The 26,221-nt window shown below is 44.3% G+C and overlaps 1 protein-coding gene across 1 annotated transcript in view; it reads right to left on the reverse strand.

Annotated features, from left to right (window-relative positions):
* GFPT1 (glutamine--fructose-6-phosphate transaminase 1) overlaps positions 1-25,794 on the reverse strand; it is a 62,593-nt gene extending 36,799 nt beyond the window's left edge. The window contains exons 1-4 of the mRNA XM_055121515.1: positions 25,554-25,794; positions 15,554-15,661; positions 11,568-11,675; positions 3,622-3,747 (exon numbers count right to left, since the gene is read on the reverse strand). Of these exons, the coding sequence (XP_054977490.1) occupies positions 3,622-3,747; positions 11,568-11,675; positions 15,554-15,661; positions 25,554-25,560 (349 nt within the window). The 5' untranslated portion in view covers positions 25,561-25,794. The remainder of the gene's footprint in view (positions 1-3,621; positions 3,748-11,567; positions 11,676-15,553; positions 15,662-25,553) is intronic.
* Between the last annotated feature and the right edge of the window lie 427 nt (positions 25,795-26,221).

Genomic DNA, 26,221 nt, shown 5'->3' on the forward strand with positions numbered 1-26,221 from the left:
GACATTGAAGCTAAAAGCATCCTTAAGGATGAAATAGTAGGTCTGGAGCAATAGCAGAGCGGGTAGGGCATTTGCCTTGCACGCAGCCAACCCGGGTTCGATTCCCAGCATCCCATATGGTCCCCTGAGCACCGCCAGGGGTGATTCCTGAGTGCAGAGTCAGGAGTAGCCCCTGTGCATCTCCAGGTGTGACCCAAAAAGGGGGGAAAAAAAGGATGAAATATCACTGACCGAAATGAACACAAACAAATGGGACCACATCAAACTAAGAAGCTTCTGCATTTCAAAAGAAACAGTGACCAAAATACAGAGGGGCTAGGGCGATAGTACCGCAGGTAGGGTGTTTGCCTTGCATGCAGCCAACCCAGGTTTGATTCCCAGCATCCTATATGGTCCCCTGAGCACTGCCAGGTGTGATTCCTGAGTGCAGAGCCAGAAGTAACTCTGTGCATCATTGGGTGTGACCCAAAAAGAAAAAAAAATACAGAGAGAGCCCACAGAATGCAGAAGAATATTTACCCACCTGAGAAGGGATTAATATCCAGAATATACAAGATACTAATAGAATTATACAAGAAAAAACTTCCAACCCCATCAAAAAATAAGAAGAAATGAACAGAAGTTTCCTCAAAAAAAAAAAAATGGCCAAAAGGCACATCAAAAAATGCTCCACATCACTAATCATGGAGATACAAATCAAAACAACTGTGAGATAACATCTCACACCAGAGACTGGCACACATTCAAAAGAACAAAAGCAACCAGTGTTGGCGTGGATGTGGGGAGAAAGGGATGCTCTTTCACTGTTGTTGGGAATGCCAACTGCTCTAACAGTTTTTGGAAAACAATATGGGCATTTCTTCAAAAACTAAATATTGAGCTTCCATATGACCCCGCAATACCACTTCTGAGAACATATCCTAAGGGTGCAAAAAAGCACAGTAGAAATGACATCTGTTGGGGGCTGGAGCAATAGCACAGCAGGTAGGGCGTTTGCCTTGCACACAGCCGACCTAGGTTCAATTCCCAACATCCCATATGGTCCCCCGAGCACTGCCAGGGGTAATTCCTGAGTGCAGAGCCAGGAGTAACCCCTGTGCATCGCCAAGTGTGACCCAAAAAGCAAAAAAAAAAAAAAAAAAAGAAATGACATCTGCACCTTTATGTTCATTGCAGCTCTGTTCACAATAGCCAGAATCTGGAAATAACCTGAGTGCCCAAGAACAGATGGCTGGTTAAAGAAATTTTGGTACATCTGCACTGTAGCATTGTTGTCCTGTTGTTCATCGATTTGCTCAAGCGGGTACCAGTAACATCTCCATTGTGAGATTTGTTGTTACTGTTTTTGGTACATCTACACAATGGAATTCTATGCAGCTATAAGGAAAGATGAGGTCATAAAATTTGCTTAGAAGTGGACGTTTACGGAGAGGATAATGCTAAGTGAAATGAGTCAGAAAGAGAGGGACAGACATAGAATGACTGCACTCATTTGTGGAGTATAAAATAACATGAGACTGATACCCAAGGAGAGTAGACACAAGGGCCAGGAATATTGCTCCATAGCTGGAAGCCTGTCTCATGAGCTGGGGGAGAAGGCAGCTGGGATAGAGAAGGGATCACTAAGTCAATGATGGTTGGAGGAATTGCTCAGGATGGGAGATTTGTGCTTAAAGAAGATAAATGTGGTAACCTCTCAGTATCTGTATTGCAAACTATAATGCTCAAAAGTAGAGAGAGAGTATGGGGGAAATTGTCTGCCAACAGAAGCAAAGAGAGGGTTGGGGGGGTGTAATACTGGGGACATTGGTATTGGAGAATGTGCAATATTGGAGGGATGGATGTTCGATCATGTATGACTGAAACTCAAACATGAAAGCTTTGTAACTGTATCTCACAGTGATTCAATAAAAATAAACAAAAAGAAAAAATAGAAAATGTTTGTGTAAAGCTGTGTGTGTTTTGGGCTCAAGAGATACTATAGTAGGTAGGGTGCTTGCCTTGCACATGGCCCAGGCATGATCCCTGGAATACCGTATGTCCCACAAACTCTGCCAGGAGTGATCCTTGAACACAGAGCCAGGATAATCCCTCAGTACCACCAGGTATGCCCCAAAATGCAAAAAATACAAAAAACAAAAAATAAACTGATCCTTAAACTCTAAATTTAACATACATATATACACACACATACACACACACACACACATAAACACACACACTACATATATTGCCTAGTTTTGTCCATTTAAAAGACACAAGAGCAATGAGCACTTCTCTGTCTCAGCACCAAGCAGTGTTCAGGAGCCACTCCTGGCAGTGCTCAGGGATCAGTATATAACAGCTACACACAAAACAAATGCCTTACCCAACGCCACCCCTCCCCACCCCCGAACTATCTATTTCTACAACTGGCTAATGGTTTAAAAATATCACTTCCACTAAAAGAAACAAGCGCTCTTGGATATAGCTAGATAATCACGGGCTCTTTATCTAACAAGAGTTAGACAAACCTGAAACATCTGGTCTAGCAGAAACTAAAACACTCATTAGTTTACTAGGGTCAAATCGAAAGAACTCAAGAGCAACATGACTCAGCTCCAGTGGCCAAAGATGAGGAAATCTGTACATCAGGAGAGTTACTCTGCTTTGAAACGAACCCCAAAATAGGTAAATCCATGAGTTTATAATTAAAATAAAGATCAGGGGTGGAAGAGATACAACAGGCCTGTGCGTGCTTTAGATGGAAGCCGGGGCTCACTCCCCAGCAGCGCCTGTGCCCCCAGCACCGAGAGAGCCGCCAAGCAGAGAGCAGGGAGGACCCCTGTGCCCAGCATCACCAGGTGTGGCTAAGACAGATAAAATCATAAACAAATAGGTTCTGTTCATCTAAGAACATCAGAACCATGCAATTTTCAAATGCCAAATAAAGAGAGGGGTCATTTAGTATTTTCTATATAGTCGGTATGTCAGGGAATCGGGAAATTGACATGAACGGAATCAAGTAACTGAATTTCTATTTATACAAGTATTTGAGATAACACGAAGATGTAATGATAGTATCTAGGATAGTATTAGGCTAATGAAATGAGTTTTGGCAATGATCATCAATGGTTGCAAAAAACCCAAATGTTATGTACTTCCAGATGAAATTAAACATCCTGACATTAAAATTAAAGGGACAAAGAGACACGTTCAGTTTAGCACAGAAAACACTTTACTATCAAAATACGTTAGGAAAATCTACAGGACAAGTGACTCAGTAAACTGCATGGAAAAAGGAGGAAAAGGAGACATCTCTAAGAGACACATCAAGCTACTAAACGCTTATCTTTCAGAGACCTACTGAAATCTCGACAGAGGAAGCAGTACGACCCCTCGCTCTGAGATCTAGACACCAGTTTCCAAAGAATCTGGGCAGGGAGGGCAGATTCCAGGTAAGACACAACTGATCATGTATTTATAAATGCTCAAGACTGGGTGACAGATACAACAGATTTTACATATTCTCTACTTGTAAATGCATTTGAAGCTTTCCAGATTAAATGAAATAAAGCATAAGTGCCTTCATTCTTTCCCATGATCGTTCCCTCTGCAATCACTCCATAGGTCCATACTTACCATTGTTTTTATCAGAGCGCTGAGGATGGCTATTGACCGGATTGGGTTCCCCGTGTGTTGCCCAACGGGTATGAGCTATTCCAAGGTGCACGTCAAATTCTATGTCCAAATCCATATCCTGTTGTTCTGAAGAAGTGAAATTTAAAAAAAAAAGTGTGAAATCATGTTGCAGAAATCATGCCCTATGCTATATTTAAATATAATTACCATAGTGCTGCTCAACTAGAATAAACAAGTATTGAAAGGAAAGATCAGGCATATTCAAAATAGTAATTAAAAGATTTAGGAGTTAATACACTCGAAATATTTAAGGTACAGGATTCCAAAAATAATAATAAACGTACAAAGAGAAATAAAGTAAAAGTAACAAAAGTGAACAACTGGTAAGGCTAGGTAAAATGAACATGCAATTAATATACTATTTATCTTTTCAGGTTTTTGTGGAGGCTTAATAATTATCAAACTCAAGAGTTGGAACACAAAAAATTAATGTGATTTAATTAAATGTAATTTAATTTAAATGATTGTCACTTTAATTAAATGTGAAAAAATAAAACTATTTTAATTCTATAGCTGCAATTATGGAAAGCTTCTAAAATGAAAAATAGGCTCTGAGAACAGAGCAAACCTATGAAAGTAAAAAGCTAGAAACTGATGTTTCTGTATCTTAAAGGACAAATACTCTAAAATATGTCCTTATAAGTACCATCTTCCTATTTCTCCCAGGTTGGGGTGTGTGGGGGTGGGGGGGAAGTTCTAATTATTTTCTAGCAAAGCCTTACTTCTAGTTTTCTAAATAAAAATTTCATTTGGTTAAGAAACCAGATTAGCAACAGTTAGCAGAATTAGGTTTTTAATTAAGAGCAAATGGTCCAGAAGTCTGAATAGAGAAGTTCATGCAATTTAGCATAAAATCTTTAATGGTCTACGCTGGTTAATCAGAGGTCAGTAACAACACAAATCCTATCAGGAAACAATAACTAAAATCCTTGAATAGACTTGCAGTGCTTTTTAAAAAGCAGTTTTATAGCCCTAACTATGCCTATGAATCATCCGAAAGTTAGTCACAGGAATTTATAAAAAGATTCCTAAATTCTAACATCTAGAACCATTTTTGTCATTAAGTCCAGCTTTTTCCATGAAAAGCATACAAGGTCCTTCACTGTCTGGCTCCCCACCTACTTTTCATCCTCATCCCCAGTCCCTCTCCAGTTACTCAGAAAAGCCCTCAATGTACATTTTTATAAATTATGACAACAGTTATTTGCTTTCTAAAGATTTCTTACCACCCTGTGTCCCTGGCTACCATCATCTTTCTCTGGGCTATTTCAACAGCTAGTCCTAACTGGACTCCCTGTGTCCAATCTTCTTGCTGTACAACCCAGCCTTTGTATACCAACCAAAGAGGTCCTTTCAAGACAGGAGTGAGACAGTTAATTCCCTTCTGCAAACTTTTCCAATGGCTTCTAACGGCACACAGAGTTCACAGTCATCATCTAGCAGACCCTACATAACCCAGCCTTCCCTCACTTCTCTAGCCTCGCCTCCTGCCACTATCCCTCTCCCTTCTGATGCTCCAGCCCCACTGACTTTCAGCAAACCAAGCCTACCACTAACCAAATGATAGCTGCGTGGCGCGCTCACTGAACAGTAAGCCCCGCCAGGGCACAGAGCTCGGCCTAGAATAAAGGTTGTTAGAACAGGCAGTCTAGTTCAGTGGGAGAGTTCAAGTCCAGGTGTGTATAAAGTCAAGGAAGAAAAAAGGTGGAGGAAGAGATGGAGAAAGGGAGAGAGAGGAAAAAGAGGAAAGAAGGAAGGCAGGAAGGAGAAAAAAGGAAGGAACGAAAGAGGGGGAAAGAAAGAGTTAGGAAGGCAGGCAGGCAGGAAGGATGGATGTATCTGACTGATGCTTGACTAAACAGTTTCATCAACTGTGTTTTTGTTTTGTTTTGTTTTGTTTTGTTTGGGGGCCACACCCAGCACTGCTCAGGGGTTACTCCTGGCTGTGCACTTAGGAATCACTCCAGGGACCACAGTGGATGTTGAGGATCAAATCCAAGTCAGCAGTGTGCAAAGCAAGCACCCAACCACGGTACTGTGGCTCTGGCCCCTCAACTGTGTTTTCTAATGAGAATCCTGGGCTTACTCTGTTGGTGCAGAAAGGAGCTAGGCAAAGACGAAAGGGAGGGAGAGAGGGAGAGAAGGAGGGAGAGGGAGGGATAAAGAGAGGGAAAGGGGGGTTAGGGGAAGAAGAAAGGGAGGGAGGAAGGAAAAAAGAAATCATTCTTGGTCATAGCTAACAGGACACAGAATTCTTTCTTGTTTTAAATACATATTGAATTAATTAAGGTGAACGACAAATGACATCTGTTTACCACCACTTTACAACAGAGAAGGTGCTAGCCTTGCACTGGCCCAACAGGGCTGGAACCCTGGTGTATGACCCCCCAAACCCCTGAGCAGAGGCCCAGGAGGAAGCCTGCAGGGCAGCCTGTGGCTCAAAGCAGCACCTTCTCACCAATTTTTTTGACTAGCATTTTAGGCTAACTATACTTAGAGCAGTAACACAGATACATACACTGGCAAAACAATGAACTGGAGGGGGAAAAGAAAATAAGATTCTATAAAATTAATCTATTTCAAAGCCATGGCAATTACCATACCAGACTCACTGTTACCAAAGGAACATTTAATGTTTATTTGCCATTATAATGAGCACATCATCACAAAAATATTCTTCAAGTTTCTGGTTTGCTTTCTTTGCTATTTATTTATTTATTTAATTTATTTATTTTGGTGGGGGGGCGTTGGAGGAAGCAGGCGTTGGTGGAAGTTGTTTTTTGATTTTGGCTTTTTGGGTCACACCTGCTGGCGATGCTCAGGGGTTCCTCCTGGCTCTGCACTCAGGAATTACTCCTGGCGGTGTTCAGGGGACCATGTGAGATGCCGGGGATTGAACGTGAGTCAGCTGCATGCAAGGCAAATGCCCTCCCCGCTGTATTATCACTCCAGTCCCTTTTCCCAAATTTTATGTATCTTGAATTTGCCTCTTTGATTAACGTCCCTGTTCTAAAGACCTCTGCAAATCTTTTGTCTCTCACTCCTATATCAGGCTTCTCCTCCCCACGAACTGCCAGGTGACACTGAAGAAAGTCACAAACTGAGCTCATTTCAGGTTTATGGTTAGTCACCAAGCCTACTTCTCACTGTTGCCACTCAAGGAAGTGATAGTTCATTCAACTCTACAATAACTCAGGATATCTTTTGTACTTTGCCTAATCCTCAGTCTTATCTATAATTCCACTACCACCACTGTACTCAGCATTTTTTTTTTTTTTTTTTTGCTTTTTGGGTCACACCCAGCAATGCACAGGGGTTACTCCTGTCTGCACGCAGGAATTACTCCTGGCGGTGCTCGGGGGACCATACGGGATGCTGGGAATTGAACTCGGGTCAGCCGCATGCAAGGCAAACACCCTACCCACTGAGCTACCACTCCAGCCCCTGTACTCTGCATTTTTATTGTCTCCTACTGGCTGTTTCACGGAGCTCATTGTTCAGTTTTTGCTCCTGGCAGTTTAAACTACTGCCAGGGCCCTTCTAAGCTGCAATCCCTCAACAACTTCCTTTCTGCTCCTTTATTATATACCACCCCCATACCTTTCTCCCCAAAGATTCTCTTCCCCCGAGAACCTTTCCTTAGATGTCATCCTTATTGCTTTTTTAATAGCTCCAACATACTTAAATTCTCAAGTAATTATAAAACATTCCTAAACCTATGCTGGGAGGTAACAAATGCGAGCAGGCTTTGAGGCCTCACAGCTTTTAAGTTATAAGATGTGTTGAAGAATCACTAATTCTTCTGGCTCCCGAGCATATCAGCTCTCCTTTGCCTTCTTCTGACCCCAAAGGCACCTCTAACAGCACCTAACCCCCTTGTGCTCCAACCTCTCATCAGCAAAGTAAGGATGAATGTAATCTAGCTTCATGGGTTCTGATGAGGGTTCTTCATGGGTTCTTCATGGGTTCTGTTTATATTAAGCACTTAAGAAAATGCCTCGGAGGCTGGAGTGATAGCACAGTGGGTAGGGCATTTGCCTTACATGCAGCTGACCCAGGTTCGATTCCCAGCATCCCATAAGGTCCTCTGAGCATATTCCTCGGAGCGTAAACCACCAGGAGCGATTCCTGACTGCATGAGCCAGGAGTAACTCCTGTGCATCACTGGGTGTGACTCAAAAAGCAAAAGAAAAAAAAAAAGAAAATGCCTGGACAGCAAGAGCGATACCATAGTGAGGAGGGTATTTGCCTTGCCTTGCCAGGCTTAATCCCAGGCACTCCCCACGGTCCCCCACAGACCCAAGAGTGATCCCCAAGCATAGAGCCAGGAATAAGCCCTGAACACCGCCAGGTGTGGATCAAAAACAGAACAAACAAAAAAGGACCTGGAACACAGAAAGCAGCCAATAAATGTAAACTATTATTTTTTAACTCAGCAGTTACAAATAACCTCTTAATCCACCAAGCTGAGAGCCTTTTTGAAAGATGTTTCCAGGGGCTGGAGCGATAGCACAGCGGGTAGGATGTTTGCCTTCCACGCGGCCGACCCAGGTTCGATTCCCAGCATCCCATATGGCCCCCTGAGCACCACCAGGAGTAATTCCTGAGTGCAGTCAGTGGTAACCCCTGTGCATCGCCGGGTGTGACCCAAAAAGGCCAAAAAAAAAAAAAAAAAGATGTTTCCCGTCCCTTTTTCTCATTTTACTGTACTGCCAGCAAGCAAACTCAGGGTCTCACACATGCAAGGAATACAGTTTACCACCATGCTACGTTCCTGGCCCCCCTTCCCATTTTCCTTAATAGGTGAAACATATTGAAACTTGCTGGGGATAATAAAATCACTGTATCACTGTCATCTCATTGGTCATTGATTTGCTCGAACAGGCACCAGTTAACGTCTCCATTGTGAGACTTGTTACTGTTTTTGGCATATCGAATACACCACGGGTAGCTTGCCAGGCTCTGCCGTGCGGGCGAGATACTCTCGGTAGCTTGCTGGGCTCTCCGAGAGGGGCAGAGGAATCGAACCGAGGTTGGCTGCGTGCAAGGCAAACGCCCAACCCGCTGTGCTATCGCTCCAGTCCAGGGATAAAATAAGCACCCCAAATTTCCAAATACTGCACTCAGGGTCAGCAAATATTGTTAACAAATGCTATTTGTGTTTTAGACATGTTTTTGACCTAAAATTGTAAAAATTTTTAAAATGTAGCAAATAATTTGACACCTTCTTTATACCCGTTGGGTTCTCAAGTTGCTATCCAATCCTCCCATCTGCGACTTCAAACTTTTATTATGCACATGTGTCCGCCTGCCATTGATGGCATTCCTCTGTGTGTTTTTAATGGTCCTTTTACTTAGCTTTCTGGCAGACTGCTTTTATCGCTAAACACTTAGTTCCCAGAAATCACTCACATTTCTGCATGCAGAACCAGACCCAGTGCACACTTTTCAAGAGTTACTTAGGGTCATCTTCTATCTGTATAGCTTATTTTTTCATTCCCTTAAGGGCAGATATTTGCTTTTAAATTTTGAAGCAGGAAGCTGCTGTTGTTGCTGCTGCTGTTGTCTGATCTCCTGGTCCAGAGTGTTTGGGATTATGACCAAGAACGGAAACAAGAGTAGAAGTAACCATGGTCCCGTTACCAGAGGCATCCCCCACCCAGGCACAGCCATACTGTTGTTCCAAGAGACTGATCAGTTTCAGATGCTTCAAGCACCCATGTGCTCCTTCTGTCCTGACTTCCCTGCAGGGGGACTCATGTTTCAGTATTTTCACATTCAAAGATGATGATTCTGAGTCACAATCTGTGAGTAATATAAATTAAAAGGACTATACGAGGCCCAAGGAGATAGCTCTGAGAGGTGGAGTGTATGCCTTATGCCCTGGGTTTGATCCTGCATACCACATGGCCCCCGAGCACTACAGGAGCAGCCCTAGAGTTCCCAAGCACCTCTGGGGACACTCTGGGGGAAAAACAAAATAAAGAACTACCTATTACTGCCGGACTAGAGCGACAGCACAGCAGGAAGGGCGTTTGCCTTGCATGCGGCCAACCGGGTTCGATTCCTGTGTCCCTCTCAGAGAGTCCGGCAAGCTACCAAGAGTATCCCACCCACACAGCAGACAGAGCCTGGCAAGCTACTCGTGGCGCATTCGATGTGCCAAAAACAGTAACAAGTCTCACAATGGAGACATTACTGGTGCCCACTCGAGCAAATCGATGAACAACTGGACAACAGTGCTACAGTGCTACCTATTACTGCCAACAAACTTACCTGGCCTGTTCTTTTCACACAAGCTACTCTACTGGAAAAGTTGACTCTTCTCAAGTTTCCTACACAAATGTCACCGACAGGGAATCCCTGTCTCCTCAGGCTCCCAAACTTGTGGGAACTCTCTTGTTGACTGAATCTTCAGCAGGTTCCAGTTGAACCTTCTATAATCAGCCTAAGGTAGAGGCTATAACATATGCAGCAGACAGAGTATCTGAATTTCAGGTTTTAAAGTACAGTTAGGTGGGTGTCTGTTTAATCCTTAACCTTACCCATAAGACACAAAACATGAATTAATTTAATTTGTTAATTTAATTTTGTTAAACAAGTATGATGAAACTAAACGTTTGACTTCTGTGAAAAAGAATTGCTAACCCCACCATTTTTGTCTTCTACTTTCATGATTACGATGGCATTGTCTGTTTTAGGGCCACATCCAGCAGTGTTCAGGGCTTACTCCTGAATCCATATTTAGGGATCAGTCCTGGAGAGTCCAGGGGACCACATGGGGTGCCTGGAATCAAACCCAAGATGGTTATCTCCAAGTAAGCATGTTACCTCCTGTACTATCTCTCTGGCCCCATCAGGTACATCTTAAAACCAGTATAATAAGTTTTTTTTGGTTTTTTGTTTGTTTATTTTTGGGTCACACCCAGCGATGCACAGGGGTTACTCCTGGCTCTGCACTAAGGAATTACCCCCCCCCCCCCCGCCCTGAGGTGTTCAGGGGACTGAATGGGATGCTAGGAATCGAACCCAGGTTGGCCGCATGCAAGGCAAATGCCCTACCCGCTGTGCTATTGCTCCAGCCCAATAAGTTTTTTGTTTTTAATAAAAAATCACTTATCGGGGCTGGAGCGATAGCACAGCGGGTAGGGCGTTTGCCTTGCATGCGGCTGACCCAGGTTCTAATCCCAGCATCCCATATGGTCCCCTGAGCACCGCCAGGGGTAATTCCTGAGTGAAGAGCCAGAAGTGACCCCTGTGCATCGCCGGGTGTGACCACCCAAAAAAAAAAAAAATCACTTATCTTTTCTTCTTCTTCTTCTTTTTTTTTTTTTTTTTGCTTTTTGGGTCACACCCAGCAATGCTCAGAGGTTACTCCTGGCTTTGCACTCAGAAATTACTCCTGGCAGTGCTTGGGGGACCATATGGGATGCCGGGGATCGAACCCGGGTCGGCCGCGTGCAAGGCAAACGCCCTACCCGCTGTGCTATCGCTCCGGCCCCTTATCTTTTCTTCTTTTGGCTTTAAAAATCAACACTTTCAGAGCTGGAGTACAGCAAGCATAGGGGCCTTGCATTCCACTGGCCCCAATACTCTCCCTGATACCCCAGATGGTACCCCAAGCCATACCAGGAGTGATCCCTGAGTATACAGAGTCCCAGGAGTAAGCACTGAGTACTGCTGGCTCTCTCTCTCTCTCTCTCTCTCTCTCTCTCTCTCTCTCTCTCTCTCTCTCTCCCCCCCCCCCTCTCTCTCATACACACACACACACACACACACACACACACGAATAATTGCTCTTAAAGCAGGTTTCAAATGACAGGAAAAGTCATTTGATAGGAAAAACAGAAGGGATAGGAGGAGGAAGGAAACAAAAATAAAATTACTGTGAACTTCTTCATCCAGTGCTTTTACTTTCCCTTTCTTCTTAATGAGCTGGATTTTGCAGGCATTGGCCTCCCAGTCTTTATCATTACCTCCATCAAATCCCACACCTACAGGAATCAAAGGGAAGAAAAGAAAAATTTAGAGATAACTTAGATGATCATCATGGCAGACATTTTCATTAAAAAGCATTATTCATCTATGCAGTTAATAAACTCAACATTTTCAAAAAACCTTGTGCCGAGAACGAAAATAGCTGAGAGATTAAAAAAAAAAACCCAAATCAGAAATAATTCATTTACTAGTCTCAAATTCCAAATGGTCTGTAACATAAACAAATAAAAAGGTAATTACAACAGAATGTAGTTTTAGGTTTCAATAAAATTATGAGAGGGTGCAACTGACAGACAACTGGAGAAAAACAAAAGATGGGTGGCCATCTCAGAAGGCGGGAACAAATGGGGGGCTGAGGAACAGGTCTCCAGAGATTCTATTTATGTTCCTAAAGAATTGAAAACTTTCTTCCCCAGCACCTGAGGCAGGCTTCCAATTGTGGACTAATCCTACTGGCCCTTCTTTCTACTGTCCTTGGATATTAGTCTGAGATAAGGAAGAGACCATTGTGACAAAGATAGCTGGAAATGATCAATCTGGATAAGAACTGTGTGCTGAGAATAAGCAAAGGAACAAATATGATAACCTCTCAGTATCTGTATTGCAAACAAAGGTAGCTGGAAATAATCTGGCTAAGAACTGTGTGCTGATAATAGGTAAAGAAACAACCATGGGGCTGGAGCAATAGCACAGCAGGTAGGGCGTTTGTCTTGCACATGGCCGACCCGAGTTCGATTCCCAGCATCCCACAGGGTCCCCTGAGCACTGCCAGGGGTAATTCCTGAGTACAGAGCCAGGAGCAATATAAATATCATTATAAAGGCTCCTGGCTGTGCCGGGAAACTTGCTGGCATCTGGACTAAGGTTCCCCCACTGTAGCTGGTTAAGAATTTTTCAGTGGGACCAGAGAGACAGACCAAAAGGACTAGTGCCCGAGGCCCAGGTTCAATCCCTGGCATCAAATGGTCCCCTCAGCACTGCAAGGGAGTGACTCTCAACCTCAGCAAGAAGCTCGGAGCAGTCCCCGAGCACCATCGGCTGGGGCCCAAAAACAAACCAAGCTTCACTGCAGCTAAACTTCAAATAGTCTAGTTTCTGCTGAACACCTGCTCCTTTTTAGGAACCTGAAATGTGATAAATCCCCACTACAATCTTTGGGGGTGCTTTATTTGGTTGGTTGGTTTCCAGACCACACACTTCATGGAGCTCAGAGTCATTCCTGGTGCTCAGAGGACCACGTAGTGCTGGCATGAAACCAGGGCCCCCAACAAGTCAGGCACGTGCTCCAGCCTTTGCTGCCTCTCCAGCCCTCTGGGAAGAACTCTGGGTGTACAGGGGCTAATGAGCTTTCCTGGCATACAACATTTCACACACTCTGACAACTCCCTGAGGAAATTCAGTGCATTAGGCCAATGGGACTGCACCGCAGAGGACTCTGGGAACCTTGTGCCGGCTTCCCTCCTGGCTTCAGCCTGTGACCCTTTGCTGACTTTGCTTTGTAGTCTTCTGTTGTAATGCTTCATAACCAGGGACTTGAACTATGCTGGGTTCTCCTGGGGAATTACCAACTCTGGGAGTAACCTTGGGAATCCTTAACAGTTACAGGGAAACGCTGGCATGGAACATCAAGTTGACAAAAAGTTACTTTTATCTGCTTTGTCATTTAAGGTAGAAGAAAACAAGGGGCCAGAGAGAGAGAGAGAGAGAGAGAGAGAGAGAGAGAGAGAGAGAGAGAGAGAGAGAGAGAGATTTTTCCATAGTTGCTTTATACATCAAATTAAATGATTAGCTTTTCCTAAATTGCTTCATTTTCATCCTAAATGGATAGTGATTTGTGGAAGGTTCTTTTTTTTGGGGGGGAGGTTCTTTTTGCATATAGTCATATAATTGTTCTATCAGGGATGAATTATATGGACAGAGACAACAGATTTCTCTGATGACTCAATTTATCATTATTTATATAGAGATGGGTTTGAGATAGATCATCATCACTGTTATCCCATTGCTCATCGATTTGCTTGAGCCGGCACCAGTAACGTCTCCATTGTGAGACTTGCTGTTACTGTTTTTGGCATATCGAATACACCACGGGGAGCTTGCCAGGCTCTGCCGTGGGGGGCGAGATACTCTTGGTAGCTTGCAGGGCTCTCCGAGAGGGACGGAGGAATTGAACCCAGGTCAGCCTCGTGCAAGGCAAACGCCCTACCACTGTGCTATCCTCCAGCCCTTTTGAGATAGATAGATAGATAGATAGATAGATAGATAGATAGACAGACAGACAGATAGATAAAATATCAGTAAGATGCAGTCTGGGCTCAGCCCTCCAGGGTGATCTTGGGCGGGGGCAGGCCAAGTCCCAGCGACCACAGCCCCGGCGGCCGCTCACACCCCAGCAGCTGCTGCCGTGCCTCTGGCTAGGCTCCACCACCTCCTAACTGAGCTCCACAGAGATGCTAATCTGCAAAATTTTCAAGCACACCAAAAAAAAATATTTTTTGGCTGAAAACTCTGGGCTTTCTCGAGTCAGAATGGGTGACCTCCCGCCACCTCCCCAGTTCCAGAAGCCCCGCCAGCCACACAGCCACATCCCACTACCACAGCCGTGTAAGCTCATCTAACAGTCCTGCTCCAGGGGCCCACGATTCATTCTTAAAAGAGATCAACTAGCCACAAAAATTTCTTGGATACCTGGTCCCAGTTGAAACCTCTGGGGTGATCTCGGGACAGGGGCGGGCCAAGTTCCCGCCCTACCAAAGCCCACGCACACCCCAACAGCTGTCGCCATGCCTCTGGCTGGACTGCCCAGTCAAATACTCCGGATTTTCTGGAGCGACATCTCCAAACTCTACAATACTAACATCCCAGTAGGAGCACAGCAGATTGGATGGGAATGTAACTATTCTCCGACTAGCAAAAACATTAACACAGAGGCTTACCTTGCAACCACAGCTTAGCAAACCCTCAGACAAGGACTTAATGTTCCCAGGGTGAGATATAAAGATTTTCACAAATTTTCTTCTACAATTTTCTTTTTTTGATTATTTCATTAGCTAGTCAGTGGTAAAAAGCAACATAAAATAAAATAATGTGGGCCTGCTATGGGGGCAGGTTTGAGGGGTGGTTGGGAGAAGAGAGACAATGGTGAAAAGAAGGTGACAGTGGCAGTGGGATTGGTGATAGAATATTGAAAACCTATAACAAATCATTACGAGCAACTTTGGAAACCATGGTATTTAAATAAAGTGTGTGTGGGGGGTGGGTAGAAGGGGGTGAAATAGGATATTGTCGCTCAAGAATTAATCCAATGGTTATGGTAACTAGCCTTGCACACAGCCCACCCAGGTTTGATTTCTGGCATCCCATATAATCCCCAGAGAACTGCCAGATGTAATTTCTGAATACAGAGCCAAGAGTAACCCCTGAGCAATGCAGGTGTGGCCCCAACACCAAAAATAATAACAATAAATGATAATAATAAAATAAAAATAATAGGATGCACTTTTATTTTCTGTTGGCTTTGTGATTTTTAAACTTATTGCTTTTATAAGTCCAAAAGCAACAGAAAGTAATTTTTCCTAGTATTTTCTTTGTAATTTTTAAATTCACTTCTTTTCTATTACTATCAAAAGGAGCTTTAAAATGTCAAAAATGAAATATTACTATGGGGGAGAAGCAATTCTCTTACATGAATGGTAAGACAGCTGAAAATACTGACAAAAACCTTTCCAACACGATAAAAAAATTTAAATTGTTCATATTTCATATTTATCTGAAACAAAACCATCGTTACTAAAGAATCTACTCAATTAGAACAAAAAATTTGTCCACTGAGAGTGAAGAATCATTTGAGACCCATATTTTTAGAAGGAAATACCAGCAGAGTCGTATCCTCTGTACTCCAGTCTCTGGAGGCCTTTGATCAGGGTCTCCAAGATTTCTCTTCTTGTACGAGGAACATGGTAGTTCAAGTAAGCAAATATACCTGAAAATAAACAGATAATTAATATTAATAAATTAAGACTTCATACTTAATAATACTTGTTAATGCTTAGCATCAAATTTGGCACAAGTATGACCAAAATCCTCGGTTGCATAATTAAGTCTAAGCTGTGTCCAAATTCAAAGCTAGAGCTCCACTCTTATTTTCTACTTTCTGCTTTGGGGGCTGTACCTGATGGTGCTTAGGGGTGACTCCTGACTCTGGGCTTAGGAGATAACAATGTGTTTAAGACAAGAACCTTACCGCCTGTACTAGGGTTCCTAGAGCTCATATTTAAAATCTAAACATGGGATGGAACAACAGTACAGCAGGTAAAGCATTTGCCTTGACACCGAAGACCCAGGTTCAATCCCTGGCACTCCGTATGGTACCCCAAGCCTGCCAGAAGCAAGCCCTGGGCAATTCCAGGTATGGCCCCAAAACAAACGAACAAACAAATGAAAAAATCAAAGGAACAGACAGTATAAAGGCGTTCAGGCACTCACCTTGCATTCCAATGGGCCTGGTTCAGATTCCCCAGCACCACATACAATCCCATGAACACCACTCAATGTCATTCCTAAGCACAGAGCCAGGAATAGCCAGGGCTACCCAGGGCTAGTACTGGATATAGCCCATCCTACCCCCCATACATACACACACAAACACACACACACACACACAATTAAGTTTATTTTAGAAATAAACTAAAAAATAAAGAAGGACAGGCTAAGATTTGGCTCAGATGACAGAACATACACCCTTGCAGTTACTAGGCCTGCAGGTCCTTCCTGAGAACAAGCCCCAGCCCAGCACCCTGGGCCCAAATGCAGACTAGGATAGTCCTTAGCCCCCAGACACTGCCAGGAATGCCTCCCCTCAAATAACTAAAAAGGAAAAGCTCACTTAAAATTGTCTACAGGCAGTGAAACCTTTTTTTGAAGAAACACCTGGCGGTGTTCAGGAGCTACCTCCATCTTGGTGTTTGGGGGACCGTGTGGTTTTGGGGATCATAACCGGGGCTCCCTCATCCAAAGTACATGCGCTAGTCCTCTGGGCCATCTCCCACTCGTGATTTCAATTTGGAATTTCTGTGAAGCATAAAAATCTATAGGATACATGTTGAGATAAATTTTAGTCTTTTTCCAAAGCAGCTTATAAAGTCACTTATCTTCCATCACTGCCACTTTGCCAATTAAAAAGACATTAACGAATCAACAAATGCGTGGTTTATGTCCAGCATCATTTTTTAAAAGAGTCTCTGAAATAAGTATTTTAAGTAACACCAGGCCCAACAAAACTATACAGATGGAATCATTTTTCTTGCTTCCAATGACTATGCTATTAATAACTCTAGTACATAAAAAAGGATCACAATTCCCACTCGTTATGGCTCATAAGTGTGTTTTATAGCAGAATGGTCTCCACTGCTGTCCCAAACTAACTCGCTGACAAGTCGGGCCAATTTTTTCTAGATGAATGTCTCACCTTCTGACTGTATCTAATGTTTCCTAAGAGTGGTCTAAGCAGCGTGTCTATTCCTGATATTCCCTGTAAACCTGGAAGACAGCTTGGCTCGACAACTTAGAAATTTGGGGCAAGAATTATCCATAGGAGAGTATATTCTGTTGGCTCCTTATTTAGTGGAGCTAAGATTAATCAGAGGCCTACAATAGAGGCAATAAAGGGGCTCAGGTAGGAAAGCATACGCCTTGCATGTGCGAGGCCCTGAATCTAACCCCGAGCACTGCTTGCCCCCTTACTTAGAGCACAGAGTGTGACTTTCTAAAGGGGGGGAAAAAAAAAAAAGGACACCCAGATCACTTAGCCTATAACATTATAAAAGCACCTTCAGAATTTTGGTTTTGGAATCACCCAGCAATGCTCAGGGGACTATGTGATACCAGGGATCAAGCCCAGGACTCCCTCTCCCGTCTACTGGAGATCTATCTTTCATGTTAGTAAGCACACATCTAACCTATGTAATGGCTGCAGGTAAGTTCATAGTAGATTTACCTAACCATTTACCTAGTGTGGGTTTCTATTTCTTGATAGCTACAAATAATACTGAAATTAATATTGATCCTTGAACAGGAGGAAGAATACCACAGCTAAGACAATTGTCTTGCAATGCAGTTAATCTGCATTCAATGCTGAGCACCATGTAAGGTCACCTGAGCCCTGCCAGGAGTGATCCCTGAGCAGAGCCAAGAGTAAGCCCTGAGTACAGACAGGTGTGCCCCACCTCCTCCTACCCCATGCACCATGCCCCCCGCCCCCGCCAAAAAGAAAATTTATACAGATAACAAGATGCTTGTCATCAAACATAGCCAATACTATACTTAAGGAAGCATAATCAGTACTGGTCAATTTCTTTACAGGATGAAGTATTACTTGAGTATTCTCTGGGGTCCTAAAAATACAAAGACAAAATTATAGAACATGGGGTGAGATAATGAAGAATTGCAATCTGTCTTCATTGTCAAAATCACTTCCCTATTTGCAGAACACTGGTTCAAGAACTGCTAACTTTGTAAAAAGTACATGCTGCTGCTGGACAAGCTCCCCATTTCTCTCCTGTACATGGAACACTCTGAAACTCAAGGCCCTGCTTCAACTCCGACAGTCCGAACTTACACACCTCCACAGTCGACCTCTCGTCAGCACCCCTGACAAGCGCACACTCCCAGCCCCCAAGTCTCCAAACACTCCACCTTGCCCAGGTCTCTCTGACATCACATCAGACCACATGTTCTGACCATCCCGCCAAGGCAGCCTCTCTGCTACACTGTACTTTCTCCTATACTTGAATATCAAGATAAGAGTCACAGAGAACTCAGCATCCACAGCAGGACCACTTTGATATGGGCCCTTCCAAGTGATGAATAAGCCCATCAATGAACTGCTTGCCAAATCATCAAACTTCTGGAAGGTACGGTTCTCAAGTCTAGATTCTTGATTTAACTTTTCCCAGTTATTTTCTTGTTTCTGGTAGATTCTCAGTTAAAAAAAAACAAACAAACAAACCTAAACCTTCATCTTTATCTGAGCAGTGTAATACCCTATATATGCCTTTATCTTTTCTTGTAAGCTCAAAATAGTAAAATTTTCAAGAGAAATATATCATTTTCTAGAGCAAGTCTTTCTTGACCCTTGATAAGTGATTCATATTTTAAATATATACTATTATCAAAATATTTTGAGTTGGGGCCCGAGAGACAGTACAGGGAGTGTTTGCCTTGCATGCAGCTGACCCTGGTTTGATCCCCAGCACTCTGATTCCCCCAAGCATTGCCACAAGTAAGCCCTGATCATTGCCAGGTGTGGCTCCCCAAATCCCTATCCCCCACACAAATATATATATATCACTGTCACTGTCATCCCGTTGCTCAACAATTTGCTCAAGCGGGCACCAGTAACATCTCCATTGTGAGACTTGTTGTTACTGTTTGTGGCATATCGAATTCGCCACAGGTAGCTTGCCAGGCTCTGCCGTGCGGGCGAGATACTTTCGGTAGCTTGCCAGGCTCTCCAAGAGGGGCAGAGGAATCGAACCTGGGTTGGCCGCGTGCAAGGCAAATGCCCTACCGGCTGTGCTATCATATGCATATATATATATATATACACACACACACATACATATATACATACACATGTTAAGATCTTGCACAATAGTGGGATGAAATTTTTATATCCAGCGATTTAAAACAACTTTCACTCAATTAATAAATTATGACTAAAAGTGTGAATTAATCACTAGACACATTGTAAGAAGTTCATAGATTGTAAGTTCAGATCTCAACTTTTCAAATCTATTAGCGGACCTCAGTCACACAACAGTCCCTGCTCTACTGATACACTTACCATCCTCCTCAACACACTCTCATGTCCTTCTTCCTGCATTGTATATGCGACTTCTCTAATGATCTCTTTAGAGCTAAAAGCAACTAAATTCTCTCAGTGATATTAAATGTAAATGCTGTTTTCCTCCTTCTGTAGACTGTGTGCAAGGAAGCTTTCTACTGTAGAACTTTTGGTCTCTTTCCTAAACCATGGGAAAGAGTTCAACAAATTTCTGATTCCATTCACTGTTGGTAACAAATTGCCATCAAAGTGCATGAATAATTCTCAATCAGCTGGCATTAGTTCTCAGCATAAAAGTCCGACCTCTTTACCTGAAACATCCCTAGCTTAATAAGCATGTCTACTCATTCCACTTGAAGTCGAGAACATTGCAATGAACAAGAACTGCATCTTATTCTTGAATTACTCACATCCGTTGCATGTTTACTGTTTCCTCCAGCTCTTAGAAGGGAAGTCCCCTGTTTCAGGCATTTCTTCAAAAGGCAGAGAGCCAAGTATAGAGTATTCAAACCACGTTATCTTCTAAACATCTAGGGATCTGAAATGTATTTTCAAAAGCTCCCAAACTAGAGAAAGTACTATTTTGCAAGATGCTAAATAGCAATATGGTGAGTGTCAGGTTCCACAACCAAAGTTTTAAGAAAAGGCCAGACTTGTCCCAAGCCCCCCAAGCATGAGATTAAATCTGCTAAAAAAAATTACCCGGGTATTCGGGACCAGCAACTGAAAACTCCAGGCTTCTCAGAGTCAGGGATGGACAACCTGACCTCCCTCCATCCCCCCACCCTTCCAGCTTCCTGGCAGTCACTCCCCCCACCCCAGAGAATTACCTCTGGACAACATTTAAGCACATTAATGGCCACGACTCAGAGACTCACAAATGAATCTCGGAAGAGAGCAGCCCACCAAAGATATGCCTCCGGAACCCAAGTATTTAAAAATTTTAGAATTCCAGGAGCACGTGGTCACTTTCACAGCTGTGTGACACTTCATACTATTAATGGCAAGCAATATAAAATAAATTATCTAGCAACATGCAACGGATGTGACTAATTCAAGAATCAGCTGAAGTTCTTGTTCATTGCAACATTCTCTACTTCAAGAGGAATGAACAGACATGCTTATTAGGCTAGGGATGTTTCAGGTAAAGAGGTAGGACTTTTATTCTAAGGGACAGGCTGGGGTGGTGGTGGGACGATTCGAACAGCTTTATGAAAAAAATTTAATTACCCAAACAGTTTTAACAATAAACTTTCCCACTAATATTGCATATATTAGAAAAAAAAAGAAAGGGCCAGAAATTACAGCAGGTAAGACACTTATTTTGCACACACCCAAGTCAGGTTCAATCACTATCATCATCGCCCAACCCAGTCCAAACCCCTGAGCCCTACCAGGAGTAAGCCCCAAGGACCACCAGGTGTGCGCCATTTGGAAAAAAAGAAAAAGAAACATTGGGTTGGGGAAGATAGCTCAAGAGGTTAACTCTGAGCTTTGGCTGCAAGAGCCCTGGTTTTGATTTCAGCACTACCTAATTGCTGAGCACCACAAGCAGTGAGCCCAGGAGTAACCCAGAGCACTACCCAAAGAGTAAAAGAGAAACAAGAAATACCAGGTTACAAGAATAGTAGAGATAAGTACCAGGAGGATTACTCCACAGCTTGGAAGCTGGCCTCACACACTGGGGGGAAAGGCAGCTCACATAGAGAAGGGTCCACCAAGCAAAGGGTGCTAGGTGGGCCCACTATGGATGGGAGATACGGGCTGAAGATAAACTTTAGACCGAACATGATGCCTACTTAATACCTCTGTAGCAAACCACAACACCCAAAAGGAGAGAGAGAGAGCAAAAGGGAATGCCCTGCCACAGAGGCGGGGTGGGGTGGAAGGGACAGGGTGGGGGTGATGGGAGGGATGCTGGGACCACTGGTGGTGGAAAATGGGCACTGGTGGAGAGATGGTACTCAATCACTATATGACTAAAACACAAATATAAAAGCTTGTAAGTCTACAACTATCTCACAGTGATTCAATAATAAAAAATTTAAAAAAAATACCGGGTTAAACAAAGTTGACAAGTATATTTATGGAACTACCTTGAGTTTTAAACCTTCAAAAGCTAAAGTTCTCAAACCTGTGCTATAAAATAAAAAGTCTTGGCCCATCTTCTCCTACTAATTACCAGCACCCACTAGTTTCTCACTTTCCACGGAACACAACTGAGGAAATGTTTATTAGGCAATCCTTTTCTTTCACAACTACTTCATATTAGGTACGATTTCTAAGGATGTGTTAATAGTACAGGCTTTGTGATCTGTCTGGACAGCCAGGAGTCATTTTAAAGTTAATTTTAAGGATCCTTTTCAAGATCCTTTTAAACTGCAAGGTCCTTACTGGTTTCAAATATGACTTCATCTTCATAAAGTTCATGTGCATGCACTATCAGACCAGAAAGGTATAGGCAAGAAGTCTGTTAAAAGCCTAAAAGCTGTGGCTAAATAAATAAATAAATAAATAAAGCAAACTGTGGCTAACTCAAGTGACCTGACACTCACCAAAACCAGAGATAATACAAATAAAAAAAATGAATTTGAAATAATCAAAAGATAAATTTGGAAGACACTATGATCCTTCTCTGTGAGAATCACAATGCTTATTAGCATATTAAAGATTCCAAGGAGTCTTTCAAATTTACAAAGTGAACTCAATACTGTTTAACCCATTTCTTTGAAATTTACTTGAATACTTTTGTTATTGTTAACCTTTATTAACAGAGCAACACAATTTCATAAACTTATATTGTTGGTACATATGATTGGAAAAAAAGCATATGCCAGAATTATCAGCCCTCATTTCTCTGCTTCAGGATTTTATGAAATTGAAACAAAATAATCTTTTATAAAAATCTGAATAGACAGCAGAAAATCCTAAAGTGAAACTCATTTCCTATGTAATCTCATTTCCACTCAATTTTCTAACAAAAATCTTATTATTTTACTTTCTTTTTTGTTGTCGTTGAATTTTGGACAACACCTGGCATTGCTCAGGGCTTACTCCTGGCTTTGCGCTCAGGGGTCACTCTACTAGTGGGGTTCAGGGGGCCTATGTGGGGTGCTAGGGATAGAACCCAAGTCTGCTGCATGCAAAGGGCCCTACCTACTGTACTAACAAAAATTTTATTTTAGCAATTAAGATGTGGCGGAGTGCAGAAGTACATGGGCTATAGCTCTTGCCTACCATACAACCGACCCTAGCAGACCCTGATTCAATCTCTATGTGTTCCCCGAACACCAGCTAGTGTGACCCCAGCACAGAGCCCAGAGAGGAGCCACCCCACCCAGCATCTCTGTGTGTGGCTAGCCCCCTGGGGAAAACAAACAAACAAACAAACAAAAAAAAGCATGGGATGAAAATAAAGACAAACCTGGATGCTGTAATAGCTCAGTGGCAAAAATTGCTGTGCTTGTAAGGGTGAAGTCTCAAATTTGATTCCAAGCTCCATGCCACATGCTTCCTGCACAATCCCAGAAACCATGATGTTTGGGACCCCACCTCCATCCCCCCCTGACCCCAAGTATGTGAGAAAAAAACACAAATCACAAGAAGGTATGTGAGCACAACAAGCAAGCATGTACCCCCAGGAGCACAAGGAGAGAGAAAAGACTCTTGGCAAGCACGGGTGCAGGCCACGAAACCAAGTACGCAGCACTTAGCAAGTACCACAGCCAAGTGTGTGCATAAGAGTAACAAAAAAAAAAAAAAGGAGGGGGGAAATAAAAATATTTTTTAAATTGAGACTAGAAATCTAGTACAGAGGTTAAATGTTTGTCTTGCATGTATGTAAACCGATCTGGATTCAATTCCCAGCATCATATATAGTCCCCCAAGCACTGCTAGGAGTGATCTCTGAAGCCAGGAGTTAAGTCCTGAATACTACCAAGTGTGGCCCAAAAAAGAAAAAAGAAAAAGGCAAAAAAAAAAAGGAAAGAAAAAAGCAAAAGCTAAATATAAGGTGTGAACCTTAATCTGTCATGAAAGAGAAGACAAACTCTTGCCTTCTCAATAGCATTCACAGTTTTCAATCAGAGATAATAAATGCTGCACCCTATTCCTGGTTACCATCTACAACTCTGGTCTGACTTAAATGCAATCAGAAATGCCCTAGATACCAGTTCTTCATTTATTCTTTATCATCTGTTTCCTTGGCAATAAAACATGGAATGGGGATGTTGGCTGTGAGGAACTCCCAACAGTTCCCACCCTAAGAGCCTCACCCTTATATGAACCTTTCCGAAACCAGGTTTCATTTTTTTCCTTGTATAAAAGTTGACTCCCCTTTTTCCTGGAACAGGATGAAGAAATGACCAGCTACCAGAATGCCACGCATTTAAACAGGCTCACACCTCACCGGTCAAGAACAGTTAATTACCACAGGTGGCACACTGGGGATTAACCAGTTTGCAAATTCGCTAACACACAATCCAAACGCAGCTCTGGGTTCTGCAAAAGCGCTCTACTCACCAGACACAGCAAAAGCATAACTGATTCTAAAGTCAGCTCCACTCTAATAATTTCAACAAGCTATTTATAGGTGTTTCTGTTTTTGTGTGTGTTTTCTAATCTACTCTAAATTTAAACCAGCTCCTCCTTTTCAAAAGCTGAAATTAGCATAAAGTTATAGACAGGGAAAATATGCATTAATGAGTACAACCCACCTCTTGCTGGATCTTCTCGCAAAAAAACTACAAAACGTCTCAAACAGCTTCAATACTATCATTATTTTAGAATTTATTTTCTTCCAGAGGTAAAGTCATTAAAACATCTCAATGAGGCAAAAAGATAATTCTTTTTATTGACAATGGACAAGTTAATACCAGCTCTGGAGCAGGGGGGATGATCCCGTTTACCTGTTCTGGTTTTGGGGGGTCACATTTGGCTGTGCTGAGGGCTTACTCTGGTCTGTACACTCAGGGACCACTCTTAGGGTATTCGGGGGACCAGAAATGGATTGAACCCGAGTCCACTGCACATAAGGCAAATGTCCTACCTGCTATGTATCTCTCCAGCACCAACATTATTAAGTAACACGAAGAAGACCAAGTCTCACAACATAAAAGGAATTAGTGACTTTTGGGTGTTAACTGTTCTAGGACTATCTTTGATGAAATAGAGAACAGTCTCTCATAGCTAATGCCACCAGAGTGCACGTGCAAGAATGGATGTGCTGTCTGTCCATTGTCGCGGTCACTTCTGGGCCTCTTCCATCAGAGGATCTAGGTTCTGCCGGTTATAGGGGCGGGCGGGGGGGGGTGGTCTGTAAGCACGACCATGTGTGACGCCACTGCCTAAGCGTTACCACTGGTGGTTTTCTACTGGGCCTGATTGGAAGAAAAGTGAATAAGAAAACATATTTCTTAAAAAGAAGAGTCTGACAAGAGAAATGGTACAGTGGGTAGGGCACTTGCTTTGCAGGCAGCTGATCTGGGTTCGGTCCCCGGCACCAAATATGGTCCCCAGAGCACTGCCAGAGTGATCCCTGAGCACAGAGCCTGGAGTAAGCCCTGAGCACCGCCGGGTGTGGCCCCCAAACAACAACAATAAAGGAGATTCCGGGATAAGTTCCAGGGGTCTCCCCTTGTATTCCACAGGTTGTCTCACATAGTCCGGTGGACTCGGGGTGGGCACCCGCGCACACCCCACTTCCCTGAGCCCTCGCTCTGCTTCCAACACGGGCATTATGGTCTCTTCCCTCTCGGTTCCCTTCTCCGCACAGAGCCGGCCCCCTCGAGCCTCCAGATCCTCCCTCGGGTCCACGCTCACGCCCAGGTGCCCTCCTGGGTGGCCCACACCACTGCATCTCTCCGAGGCCGGCCCCAGCCCCCGGGTCCCGGCGCGCTCCTGGGCCTCGGCTCCCCGCGGGCCGCCCCCCCACCCCATCACCCAGATTCCGCAACCCCCGAGCCTCGGCCGCTCCCGCCCCGCACCCCAGCGCCGCCCCGCAACACGCCCCCCCCGCCCGCGGCCCCCTTACCGCACATGATGCAGGAGGCACGGTCCGCTGCGCGAGCGGAGAGCAGCAGGCGAGGTCGGGAGCACGCACAGCCGCCTGCGGGGACGATCTGCTGGCTTGGGGGGGCCGGGGGGCGCGCCGAGACGGCTCCCTCGGGGATGCGACAGCCACAGCAACGACTGCCCGCTCGGCCGCCTGGGCTATGCCAGCAACTGCCGCCGGGCCCCGCCCCCCGGCCCGCACCGCGCCGCCGCCGCCGCCGTGCGCCGCTCCCATTGGGCCGCCCCGGCGCCGCTCAGGCGCAGAGCCCGCCTCCGCGTACCTCCCCGCCCTGCCGCGCCCCCGAGCCCACGCAGGCACTGGCCTGCTGGCGGCGGAGACGTGGCACCGGCCGGCGGCCGCATCCGCCTCGGGTTCCTGGAGCTGCCCGGCCCCCTGGGCGAGCCGGGGGAGTCGCCGCGCCGCGGGGCAGGAAGAAACGCGGTGACCCTCCGGGAGTGACGTCAAGATAAGGGAAGAGGAGGAGGATGGGATTGTTAGCAAGGTAAATAACGCAGGGGCACGCGCGCACCGCAGCCCCAGGCCCCGGGCTGCAGCTCCGCGAGAGCCCGGCCAGGAGGAAGCGCTCCCAGGTACATACAGGCGGCTATTGTGCAGGAGGAGGAGATTCCCGGGGACAAACCGGTCAG

This window comes from Sorex araneus, chromosome X (genome assembly GCF_027595985.1).
Source record: "Sorex araneus isolate mSorAra2 chromosome X, mSorAra2.pri, whole genome shotgun sequence".
Taxonomy (NCBI): domain Eukaryota; kingdom Metazoa; phylum Chordata; class Mammalia; order Eulipotyphla; family Soricidae; genus Sorex; species Sorex araneus.